We start from the raw sequence: 13,358 nt of genomic DNA on the forward strand, positions 1-13,358 counted from the left end.
TCAGTAAACTTGGGGCCATCCCACTGTGAGCATCATTTGCCCAGCCCTAGTGCTTAGTGTACTGGGAAATATTTTGAAACCTTTCATTAACTGGGGTTTGTGTAATATTTTGAATATCTGTAGTACCAATCAAATGCAGAGGCATTTAGGTCTCCCTGGAAATGCAATTTGAAAGATCTTTACCTCCTTCCTTACCCATATCTGCTCCTTTTGCAAGACTTTTTTACTCTGTTAAAAGCAGTTACCTGCACCCCAACCCAGAGATATGGTTTCTTGTCTTATAACAGTTACAATATTCTCAGGATCATTTGAAGGAGCTATGTCTAAATCTGCCTTTTCTGTTTGCTTTTGCTTCTATAGGCAGTGATAACTTCATTTGACAGATAATTAAAAAATCTGATAAATTAAATAAACAAACACTGTTTCTTAGCCTTGTTTCACAATGTTATTGCACAACCTAGGTTTCGGGTTATAAGCCCATTTTCAAGTACATTACTGATTCCCAAAGATGATAATGCACAGATAAACATGATGACAAGGCAAAGATAATCTCAGCTTGTTAAGGTGTTGATTAAGTTAAAATAATTGAAATATCATAAAATTTTGCTTTGGAACTGCATTACAGTTGTCTTATATCTAATGGCCCATTTTTTAGAGAAGCTCCAACCATTTTCCTTTTTTAAATATATATCTTAACACTGCAATAAAATTTGAAAATTAACTCTTTGAAACATATATATTAATAGTTAATAACACCTGTGGGCCGCAAATAATTTTACTTAGACTGTAGTTACATAATTACTAAACTAAAATGTGTTGTACTGCAGAAGTAAGAAGTGAGTACCTTACTGGCAGCATCCTCTTTCTTATGTGTGGTTATTTTCTTTTTAGGCCTTGGTATATAAGAAATCACTGCAACTTTGTGTATGGGCAATAAGAGAACACAAGGATGAGCATGAACAGCAGCAAATATATTTACGTAAATCAGGTGGTCTGATTAATAGTCACAATGCAGGAATCAAAGAGAAGAGACCAGAAAGTAGTCATGGTTTGTCAAATGGTACAGTCAAGCATACCATGGAAAAACATGTGAAATGTCAAACAGCAGTAGATACTGGAACAATAACAAACTTGATGTCAGAAGATTCATTCAACATAATGTCATTTTTTTGGATTGGACATTATATTTGGGCAATTCCACTGAAGGCAGGTATTTTACTGTTTAATGTTTAACTGTTAACATTCTGCCTTGCACACAAATGAAATATTAAATTGATATTGGTATAATTGTTCGAGGGAAGTACTGATAAGCAATATAAACATCATGGTCTGAATATTTCTGATAAGAGGCAACGCGGATGGCTAATAGGCAAAAGCATTCAGTCCTTTGATAAATGAGGATCTGTCCAATAGTAGTGACTTTCAGTAATTTTTCTAGGACTTTGTTTAGAATAAATATTTCAGAAATACAGTTGCACTGTAACTGTAGCTACAGTCAAAATGGCTATCAGTAGAATTGTGCTCTACCAAAACTACAGTTTGGTGGATTTGATACACTACATAAACAATGTAGTAAATGGTAGGTCCATTATTGGTCGCATTGGCAGGGAAAGGAACATAAATAAATGAAGTGTAAGAGGGGAACTGGGAGCTGACTATTTCTGTAGTAACACTGTTCACGTTTACGTCGCACTTCACTTAGCGTAGACCGGGACTGTGTCCTAGGCATGCCCGATGTTGGCTGACTGGGCACGGCCCGTGCTGCTGGAGTTGTTGTTGTTGTTCTTGTTGTTACGCCGGCAGAGGTCGCGTCCGACTTCTCGCGTGCCCTCTGGTGGACGGGACTCTACTTGCGGCAACTACCGCCCGTGACGCGCCGTGCCAATGTGCGCCTCCCGCGATCTTTCTGGTGGCTACTACACTCCTCCTCCTTCGGGGGGTGAAGCCACTGTGATCCACTGCGTCGGAAGGTGGAGCGTCGGGCAGGAGCGATGACCTCCACATCCATTGGATGGCCGGAGTCGAGGGGATCTGCCAACCCTCGAGCTGGAACCTTCGAATACGGCTGGAAGTGACCCACATGAAGAGGCCCCCGTCATCCCACAACCGGAGCTCGGGACAAAACGGGTGACAAGCTGTCGAACTCCGGATCCCGTTCCACCTCTGGAGGGGCAAGACCCAGTGGTGGGGACGAAGGGGAAGGGACAACCACAGGTGAACTAGCCCCCTGAGAAACCGAACCTGCTAGGGGGGCCGGCTCTCGCTGGGGCATCTCGAATGATGGCGATGCCAGTGCTGGAGCTACTGGAGGCTGCCAAGGCTGAGAACCATCGCAGTGCGGCAGAGTCACAGCGGGGAGAGGAGGTAACGTCCCCTGTGAAACCAATACAGGTGCCGGCAATGGGGAAGCCGGTGTCCGAGAGGTCGGAGGGTGGGTGCCCGAACGTGGACGTAGCTGATTTTGGTGACGACGTACCACCCGATCCCCCACCTGCAAGGTATAGAGCCGGCGGCCATTTCGGCGCAGGACCACCGCCGGTATCCAACGTGGATTGCGACCAAACCCACGGGCCCAGACCGACATACCCAGTGGAAAGCCAGGTACTTCGTTTTGTGAAGACTGGCGAGGACCAGGCTGGAGGAGGTGCAGCAGAGTCCTAGGTTGACGCCCATGGAGGAGCTCTGCGGGGCTGCGGTCGCCCATTGGTGTGGTCCGGTATGCCGTCAAGAAAAACGTCAAGGCTTCCTCAGCAGGAAATTCGTGCACATACTTTTTCATCTGCATCTTAAATGTGCACACCATGCGCTCGGCTTCCCCATTCGATTGTGGATGGAAGGGGGGAGAGCAAACGTGCCGAATACCGAAGCGCCTACAAAAATCCTGGAAGGTCTGCGAAATAAACTGCGGTCCATTGTCTGAGACCAGGGTGATTGGCAGACCTTCCACAGGAAAGATTTTTGCTAGTGCCTGGATTGCAACTTCTGAAGTGGTTGAGGAGCAGCGAACCACATATGGGAATCGGGAATAAGCATCAATGACAATGAGCCAAAAGCCATTGAGAAACGGGCCCGCAAAATCGATGTGAACACGTTCCCATGCTTGTGTTGCCGGCGGCCATGAAGAGAACGCTGCCCTGGGAGATGCTTGTTGGCTCGCACACTGGGAACAGGCGGCCACTAAGTGCTCAATTTCTCTGTCAATACCGGGCCAGTACACATGTCAAGGTTTTAGTATGGGAAACACCCCAGTGCCCCGCATGTAATAACGTGAGGACCTCCCTTCGTAAACCTGCAGGAACAACCACGCGAGGAGCTGTATCATCGGTAGCCAGAAGGAGAACTTCCAAGACCAAGAGGCGGTCTCGTAGAAGAAAATAATTATGAAGAGGGTCCGAGGCCCGGCCCGGAGGGCGGGAGGACCACCCCTGCTGAATGAGGCGAACTACTTGCCGGAGAACCGGGTCAGCCGCCGTTTCCCTGGCGACTCGAGAACTAGTGATCGGAAAGCCATCAACTGCTTGGCGGGATGCCACATCCAAATGAAAACACATAATCTCCTCTCGATCGAACGTAGGATCCGGGCCCACCGGAAGACGGGAAAGAGCGTCGGCGTTGGCATGCTGTCCTGTAGGGCGAAAATGAATGTCATAATGGTACTTAGAGAGGAACAAGGCCCAGCGCTGTAGTCTGTGGGCCGCCCTATCCGGAATCTGAGAGGCAGGGCCAAATAACGATATTAACGGCTTATGGTCAGTGATTAACTGAAACTTCGTGCCGTACAAGAAAGGGTGAAACTTGGTAACAGCGTAGACAATGGCCAAAGCCTCTTTTTCCACCTGGGAGTAATGGGCCTGCGCGGGACTAAGCGTTTTAGACGCAAACGCCAGTGGTTGCTCGGAACCGTCTGCGTTGCGATGGGCCAGGACTGCCCCCACCCCATACTGTGAAGCATCTGTAGCCAGGACCAACGGCTTACAGGGATCAAAAGTAGCCAAACAAGGGGCTGAAGTGAGGAGGCCCTTCAATGAGGTGAACGCTCGCTCGCATGCAGGCGACCAATCAAAAGGAACACCCTTGTGCAGAAGGCAGTACAGGGGGTGGGCTATAGTGGAAGCCCTGGGAATGAACCGGTGGTAATAGGCTATCTTGCCTAAAAAAGCTTGTAACTCTTTCAGCGAAGTGGGCCGAGGAAGGTTGACGATACCTTGGACCAAACTTCCTAGTGGCTGTATGCCATGCCGAGATATGGTGTAGCCCACATACTCAATGGACGGTTGGAAGAAGGTTGACTTATGCAGGTTGCAACGCAAGCCCACAGACCTGAATTTGAGAAAGAGGGTGCGAAGGTTGTGCAAGTGTTCCTCCGTGCTGCGGCCTGTGACAATTATGTCATCCAGGTAATTAATACAATGAGGGATTGTCGATGTGACATGCTCAAGATAACGCTGGAATATCGCCGGGGCACTGGATATTCCAAAAGCCAACCGCTGGTATTGGTAAAGGCCAAACGGGGTGTTGACGACCGCCAGCCGTTTGGAGTCCTCATCAAAAGGTATCTGATGATAAGCCTCCGACAGATCGATTTTCGAAAAATATTGGCCACCCGCCACGGCGGAGAACAATTCATCAGCACGAGGCAAAGGATAGGTGTCCACCACCAAGTGGGAATTAATGGTGGCCTTGAAATCACCACAAAGACATAAGTTTCCTGAGGGCTTCTTGACAATAACGAGGGGCGAAGCCCACTCACTGGAAGAAACGGGAAGAACGACCCCTAGGGCTGTCAGCCGGTCTAGCTCTTCCTTTACCTGAGGGCGGAGAGCCAAGGGGATCTGTCTCGCGCGTAGAAAATGCGGGCGAGCCGACGCCCTCAATGTTAAGTGAGCTTCAAAATCGGAAACACGCCCCAGGCCCTCCTCAAAAATATCTGGAAAGTCTGAGATCAAAGATTCCAATGAGTGATAGGGAACGTCTTCGGAGACCAACTGTATGGTGTCAGCAATAGAAAAACCGAAAGCTTGAAAGGCATCCAGGCCAAAAAGGTTAGCGGAGCTCGCATCACTGACAACAATAAAAGTAATAGGCCGAGTGACTGATTTGTAAGTCACATCGGTAGTGAATTGACCCAGTAGGGGAATGAACTGTTTACCATAACCGCGTAGACGCCGGTAAACTGGCGCCAATGGGGGCGATCCAAGGTCGGAATAAGTTTGTGCATTCAACAACGAAACTGCCGCCCCCGTATCTACTTGCAATTGTAACCGGCGCGACCGAACCGACACCTCGATAAAGAGTTTGTGTGCCGATGCGTCGGGAGCCTGGCCCGATGAAACTTCCTGAATGTCAACGTCCATGTCCTCTGTACTTGCTTCCTTCGATGCCTTTGAGGCTGAGCGGCAAACTTTAGCAATGTGACCTTTTTTATTACATTTGCGACAAACGGCCCAACGCCGGGGGCACTCTGACCGATCGTGATGTATATAGCACGACGCACAGGACGGCAACAGGGGCCGGCGGCCGGAATTCTGTTTACGCGCCGTTCGGGAGCGGCCGTAACGGCCGGATTGTACCGCTCGCACGTCGTCCACCCCGGACACCGTGGACGCGGCCGCACCACCCTGAACCTCCGCGACGTCGCACCACGCTTCCAGCTGTTGACCTGCCGCGTGAGAGACTTCATACGATTGAGCAATGGACAGAACTTCCTCGAGGGAAGGGTCTTCGAACTGCAGGGCCCGCTGCCGGACCTCCCTATCAGGGGCCGAACGAACAATGACGTCACGTACCATAACGTGGGCATACGACTCTCACGACTGCTCCGTGACAAAATGACACTTGCGACTAAGACCGTGCAGGGTAGCGGCCCACGCCCGGTAAGACTGATGGGGCTGTTTCTTGCATTGATAGAACTCGACCCTAGCCGCCACAACATGCGTGCGGCAGCGATAATATGAAGACAGCAACGAACACAATGCGTCAAAAGACAAGGCCGAGGGTTCCTGCAACGGAGCTAGCTGCCGCAAAACTTGATACAGCGAGGGAGATATCCAAGACAAGAAGAGAGCATGACATATCTCCGCATCGGCAACATGAAACGCCTGGAAATGCTGCCGAAGGCGATGTTCATATGCGTCCCAATCCTCCGCCGTCTCGTCATACGGGGGAAAGGGAGGAGGGAACTGCGCCGGAGCAGACGGCGTGGAGAGCAACGCCGGAAGCACTTGTTTCATGGTGGCCATGAGTTCCGTCTGCTGCGCAACCAAAACTCGCACCAAATCCTCCATGCCGTGGAGAAACTGCGAAACCGGAACAACAACGCAACACGCGAAAGAACGACCCTACTCGTCGCCAATTGTGTAGTAACACTGTTCACGTTTACGTCGCACTTCACTTAGCGTAGACCGGGACTGTGTCCTAGGCATGCCCGATGTTGGCTGACTGGGCACGGCCCGTGCTGCTGGAGTTGTTGTTGTTGTTCTTGTTGTTACGCCGGCAGAGGTCGCGTCCGACTTCTCGTGTGCCCTCTGGTGGACGGGACTCTACTTGCGGCAACTACCGCCCGTGACGCGCCGTGCCAATGTGCGCCTCCTGCGATCTTTCTGGTGGCTACTACAATTTCTGTTCACATTTTATTTGTTTGATTGTTTATTTTGTGCATAATTAGAACTGCACATCATTCAGAGTTAGTCCACTGCGTATTTTATATCCTTACAGAACATGAACTGAGTTTTAAAAGTAATAAGAATTAGTCGAGTGCCTATCTTCTGCATTTTTATGTAACCACAGCAAGATGCTGATTATATACATAAAGAAAGTGATCGTTATGATACCTAATGTACAGGCAATGTGGATATGATCTTAACTGATCAAAGCTACTAGGAAAACTAGAAAACTACCATAGTCTATGCCTGCTTATAGTATGCTACAGTAGCCTATGGTAATTTTACAACTCTAGCTATAAGTAATGAACACCACTGTCATTCACATGATCCTAACAACAACAACAACAGTGTTTAGCAAAGTAAAGCATTGCAGCCTGTACAGAGCCAGTAGTTTCGAAGGGAGGGGTGGAGGGGGGGGGGAATGGAGGGGCGGCAGGAAGCTGGATGTAGAGATGAGCTGGGAGACGTAGCTGTGGAGGATGGTGTACTCCCAGCCGTACCCAACCATCTGGTTTGTGAGAGCAGCGAAACATCCTCCTGGAAACACTGCTCAATATACACATCCAGTCCTGAGGGCGTCTCCTGTGGCAAAGACAGTGATGGTGGGTCCAAGTCCATCAGGTCGGAGAACAGTGACGGTGGAGACAGAGGTGAGGGTGCGATGTTCATTGGTTCATCCTCAGGTGCCATGGTGTCACCTGTGGGTGGTCTCATGAGGCCATGAATCTGGGGAAAGAAAAGCAGCAGAGTTGTGGGGCAAATGACATATGCAAATTAGATACTGGTGATGGTGCTGCAAATTACCAGAACCTGCAATTAGATACATATATGTGCCAATGCGTTTCTGGATCTTACCTTGCTCCCAGCAGTGACGATGGCCAAAAACCCTGTAAAGAACGAGATTGTGCAGTGCAAAGTGATACTTGTGGACCAATGGCAGTTCCAAATGTTGTGACGGGTGGAGCAAGTGAAGCAGCATTTGATGGTGGCGGCCATGCAGAAGTTCCACTGGTGATGGTCTGTCGCGTGGGTGGGAGTGATAGGAGGTGAGAAAAGAGCTGCAACATCTGTACCCATGTGTGGGAGATGGGTGGGAGGTGCGAAGCTTGACCATTTGTTGTTTAAAAGTGTGTACGAAGCATTCAGGACTGGGCATGGAAATGATAACTTGTTAGATGACGAATGCCATTTCATTCACAAAATTGTCGAAAGTCATGTGATGTGAACTGAGGTCAATTGTCTGTAACAATGACTTTAGGCAATCCTTCAAGGCAAAAAATTGAGGACAACACTTGAATGGTGCTATGTGATACGGTAGAGTTCATAGGCATTGCAAATGGAAACTTGCTAAAAGAGTCACCACAAAAGCCAACAGGCGTTCCAGAATGGTCCTGCAAAGTCAATGTACACCCAATGCTTTGGTGATTGCATCTTAGGCCAAGCTACAAATGTCTGTGGTGGAACAAATTGGTTTTCCATGCATACGCGACACTGTGATGTCATCTATTCAATGAGGACGCCTCTGCCCTGCCAAGTACTGTGGTGGCGTGCTAACTGTTTAGTGCGAACAATTCCCCAACGTTCTTGGTGAAGCAATTGTAACAACGCATTTTGCAACACTGCGGGAATAAGCTCATGTGATTGTCCACTGTCAGACTGTATTAACATCACGCATTGTTATACTGAAAGATTATGCCAATGAACAAAGTATTGACCACTATTGAGCTCAGAATACTGTCCAATCAGTGAGGCCAAGACATGTGAACGTAATGCAACAAAATCTTCAGCTCAGTATCTGCTTCTGTAGTCTGTGCAATTTTTCTGTCTTCAGTGGAAAAGACTGCAACAATTCAGAGTCCTGCACGTTGATTTGGCAACAAGATACATCAGAGGAATCTAAATCAGATCCGGGGACGATTGGAAGGGCGTCAGCATTGCCATGCTTTGCCGCAGGTCTGTACACAATTTCATACTGATACTGGGATAGAAACAAAGCCCAATGTTGCAATTTTTAAGCAGTACATGTAGGAACCACCTTTGATGGATGAAACAAGGACTGCAAAGGCTTGTGATCTGTCACTAAACAGAACTTGCGGCCAAACAGATAGTGATGGAGTTTTGTTGCACTATACACAGTAGTGGCAGCTCCTTTTTCAATTTGTGAATAATTGCACTGAGTTTGATTTAACTACTTTGAGGCAACAGCACTAGGTCTGTCTTCTGCATCAATTCTGTGTGAAAGCACAGCTGCAGTTCGGTAAGAGGAAGTGTCTACTTGCAGAATCACTAGTTTGGCAGGATCAAGAGGTACTAAACATCTGTCACCAAGCAAGGTATTTTTAAGTTTCTGAAATGTGTCATGACACTCTTTGGTCCACACCAAAGGCACATTTTTCCACTGCAAGTCATGCAATGGAGCCGCGATCTGTGAAGCGCGTGGAATGAAACAAATGTAGTATATCAATTTGCCTAGCACTGAGATTGGAGGTGGTGCATACCTTGACTGTTTATCACATTACCTAAGTACCGTAGTTCTGTCTGAAAAAGTCCCACTTTTCCTGATGATACTTGAGTTCTGCATCTAACAACGTTTGAAAAAGAGTACACATATTGGGATACAACCTGAGATGACAAAATCATTGAGGTAGTTTGAACAGAACTGCACTTGAGCAGTCAGCTGTTCTAAGTAATGTTGAAGAATGCCAGGTGCGGAGGCCTGCCAAAGGGCAAACACAAATACTTGAACAGGCCTAAGTGTGTATTAACAACAAACACTTTCTGTGATTCTTCATCAAGTGGTATTTGCAAATAAGCATCACCAAAAGCTATCTTAGGAAAATAAGGGTCTGCGCCAAGCTTGTCCATAAGTTCCTCATGGCGAGGCAATGGATAACTGTCAATTATATCTGTGGATTGACTGTAGTTTTGAAATCAACTCAAATGTGAATGTGACCGGAAGGGTAGCTTGGGCATCAAAACCAATGGACTTGTCTACTGACTAGCCTGTATGGGAGTAATCACACCACTGTCTGGTAATTCTTTTAATTCATTGGCTACTTTGTCTCGAAAAGCAATGGGAATGGGCCCAGCCTGAAAAAACTAAGGCTCTGCATTGTCTTTCAGGGTAATGTGTACTACAAAGTTATTGGCTTTTCCAAGTCCATCAGAAAAGAGTTCAGCAAATTCCTTAAGCAAACTAGCTACACTGTCTTTTGGACTAAAAGCAATAACTGAAAGTACATTGTCTTGGATGCTAAGCCAAATAAGTCAAACAAATCTGTCTCTTGACTGAAACACAGTAAATTTCACTGTCCTAACGTGAGATTTGTAAGTGGTGGGCAAACTGCACTGCCCAAGTACTGGGGTTTCCTGTCCATTGTATGCAGTGAGGTGCGTGCCAGATTTTGAGAGGTGTGGTAAGCGTAACATGGCATGATCAAGCAAAGTTACAGAAGCACCTGTGTCCTATTGAAAGTCAACATAACAGCCAGTAATTTATAGTGTTACAAATAGTTTGTTGGAATGGTATTGCACTGCACTGGGGTGAGATGAGGGTGCAACCTTACTCGAATTACTGCTAGAACTTGTAGTCAGTTTTGAAAACACTGTATTCACAGAATGTGCATGAGACCTGTTGTTATAAGAGTGGGCAGAATTGGTATTGTTTTGCTGTTGCAAACAAACTGCCTGGACATGGCCATTCTTTCCATTTGAGTAAAGTGTCAAATAGTGTGATGGGCAATCTTGTTGCTTATGGTGAGCAAAACAGCGAGGGCAAGACTACACAAGATTTACAGGCCTGGCTACTTAATTACTAGACTGTCTGTGCATCTGTGTGCAAGCTCATTGTGGCGGCTGAGTGAGGTGGTCACACGCAAGAGGCAACTTGACCTGACAAATCGGGACCTGATCAAATTTATCAACAGCTATGGTGCCGAAATTGAATTGTTCTAATATTTGCGACACTTGATGGGGTGAAGGATCTGAGTAATTGAGAATCTGTTCTCTAATTCTGCTGTTGGGGACATTGTATGTGACTGCACCCCACATCATCATGTCACTATAAAAGTTGCCACAACTGCACTTGAATTTACTCTTCCTAGTGAGACTCTATAAGTCAGTATACTGCTGATGATATGTCTGTTTCAGCTTTTTCTTGAGGCAAAAGAACTGAAATCTGGCTGCTATGACCTGAATCTGCTGTTCATAATACCGATTGATGCACCTACTATTTCATCATAGGAGAGAGGATAGGGAGACAACATAGGGAAGAGTTTTTGAATTAAGTGAAACACTATGGTTCCCACAACAGACAGGAAATAATGAGATTTCACAGTACCTTGAATTTGATGAACTTGATAGTGGACCTATAACTGGGTGAAATATTCAAGTCATTCCTTCTTTTTCATCGAATTGCTGAAATGGTGGAATGTTGTTTGATCGGTTGGTTGGTCAGTGGGCAGCTGACACAGCTTGTATGGCAAGCAATTGCTGTACAGTAGACAGCAATGTGGCAATTTGCTGGATCTGAAACTGACACAGGGGCAGAGGGTGGAGGGGGTGGGGTAGCCGTTCTGATGCTAACAAATTACAGCAAAATATCAAAAGTCAAATAGCAAAACAATGTGCAAAGTCTCAAAAAAGAGAGATAGATTAGTTCTGCAGTCCCCCTCCTGTAATATGTGCAATAACAAGAACAAATGAGCAAATAGAATCACTGTAATGATAGCTCTCCTGCAGCAATCTAGAACACATGAAAAGCAAACAAAACTTGTCAGTCAGACCCATTGCCACTTGTTTTGACTGTGTCCTCTTCTATGTTTTGTGCTTCCTGGCTGAATGAGGAGAGGGTGGTATGATAGGTGGGTGGCCAGTTTCCTCTCACTACAACACAAAATGCACACTTGTTTAAAATACACTTTATTACAGGAATCAATTGAGTACTTAACTTAAATGATGTCCAGTCAGAAATTCTGTGGTTAGCAGCAATCAAACAATGTGTACTAATTCTTGACTCTTGTCTGTGTCCATATTACAACTATACACAATGACTAATGTTCCCTCACAGCTAGTTAAGGTGCGAGACAACAACTGTCACAGTGGAAGACTAGAGCAAATTGCAACATATTGAGGTGCAATGCGAATTGAGTCCTGATGCAACATACTGAGGTACTGAGTGAGTGGCTGAAGTAGCTCAGACAGTTGTGGTGGCCTATATGCATGCTGCCCAGGGGGTGCTATCGGCATGTAGCCTGGGGGTGTGTCTTGGACTTCTCTTGTCATTGGAACACCTAGTTCAGCACCTGCTATACTATGTTTCCTAGTGCCAACAGGTGTGCTGGTGAAGGCATATGACAGAACACTCTTGATCCACTGATTGCAATAATATAGTTAGATCTTTCTGGAAACCATATTAGTTAAAAGTAATGAATAATTGAAATTCTTACTACAGTAGGTAATGAAGATATCTAAATGGGTTAACCACCAATTCTGGGAGGAGTCACACCACTCAGTAGAAAATCCTGAATCCACTCTTTATTGCAAACTACTTCAGTTTTCCTAAAAGTAATTAACTTAAGAGATAATTGCAATCAAAGTCTGGAAATGTAAAACTACTGTTGCCCTTTTATGTCATCATGCCTGTTAGTTTCCCAAGTTTGATACTATACTTTTGTTGCTATAATTTTTCTGGTCCTAATGACACCTTCACTAATTAATTAAGCTGTTAATTAAGTTACTGCTTAAATTATCATAAATAATTTTAAGTCTAAAGATGGCACATGTATTCTTAACTCTTTCGCGGCTACAAGGACTGAGCTTCCTGGCTGCCCGGCTTGCCAATGGGAAGAAAAACAGTGTGCGCCTGGCTGGCGGGCGGTGGACTCAGCCCTGTAGTCGCTGTAGGCTATGGCCATTGCACGCTTCCCGCATGTTCTGGCATGCACAGAACCACTGTCCAGTAATGTTCTTCCTAAAAACAGTAAACCCTGTATGATTACAGTGGTTTTAGTTTCTGATAACCACGAAAGAGAGCTTCGAAACTAACCAAGGCTTTTAATTACATGTTTATTATGGGCTGAAAAACAGTGGGTTTATAAAAATGATAGGAACTTAATTAATAGTAATTCCTTTAACTTGAGACTTACACCATTGATGTATGTGTCTAGAACATATTAAAATTTCATTAACATCGAACAAATGTGTTTCAAGATACATAATTTTAAAGTGAGTAGTGCATGGCAAAAACTCCCAAATCTCGGACAATTCTTGCTACTATCTTAAATAATAAATAATTACAGAGATTTAAAACCAAAATGTGTCATGTATCCGGACTCACAGTTAAACAAAAATATATCCAGATAACTCATTTTGCGATAGACCCATGGCTTCATTTTTAATTAAAGACTAAAGTGATTCTCAACAGTAAGAAATCGGACAGTAAACGTCTGCCTTCTTCTTGCTTGCTGTTTTCTTTTTCAGCTCATCACATGCAGTACGGTTTACTTTAGTGGTTTCCCATCCTCATTTTTGACACAGCCTCTGTACTGCTGCTGGCTGAGTAAAAACCATTTTTTTACTTTTATTTACTTTTTATTTTTATTTTTTACTTTCCTTTACTTGAAATGTACCCAGTTACTAAAACACCCTAATACTTCTTTAGTGTGTGATATTTTTTGAAAAATGGCGCCATGCAGA

At 45.6% G+C, this 13,358-nt stretch overlaps 1 protein-coding gene across 1 annotated transcript in view; it reads left to right on the forward strand.

Moving 5' to 3' along the window:
* LOC126259407 (ATP-binding cassette sub-family C member Sur) overlaps positions 1 to 13,358 on the forward strand; it is a 377,896-nt gene that overhangs the window by 141,962 nt on the left and 222,576 nt on the right. The window contains exon 5 of the mRNA XM_049956187.1: positions 892 to 1,206. Coding sequence (XP_049812144.1) covers positions 892 to 1,206 — 315 coding nt within the window. The remainder of the gene's footprint in view (positions 1 to 891; positions 1,207 to 13,358) is intronic.

Source organism: Schistocerca nitens, chromosome 1 (genome assembly GCF_023898315.1).
Source record: "Schistocerca nitens isolate TAMUIC-IGC-003100 chromosome 1, iqSchNite1.1, whole genome shotgun sequence".
NCBI lineage: Eukaryota > Metazoa > Arthropoda > Insecta > Orthoptera > Acrididae > Schistocerca > Schistocerca nitens.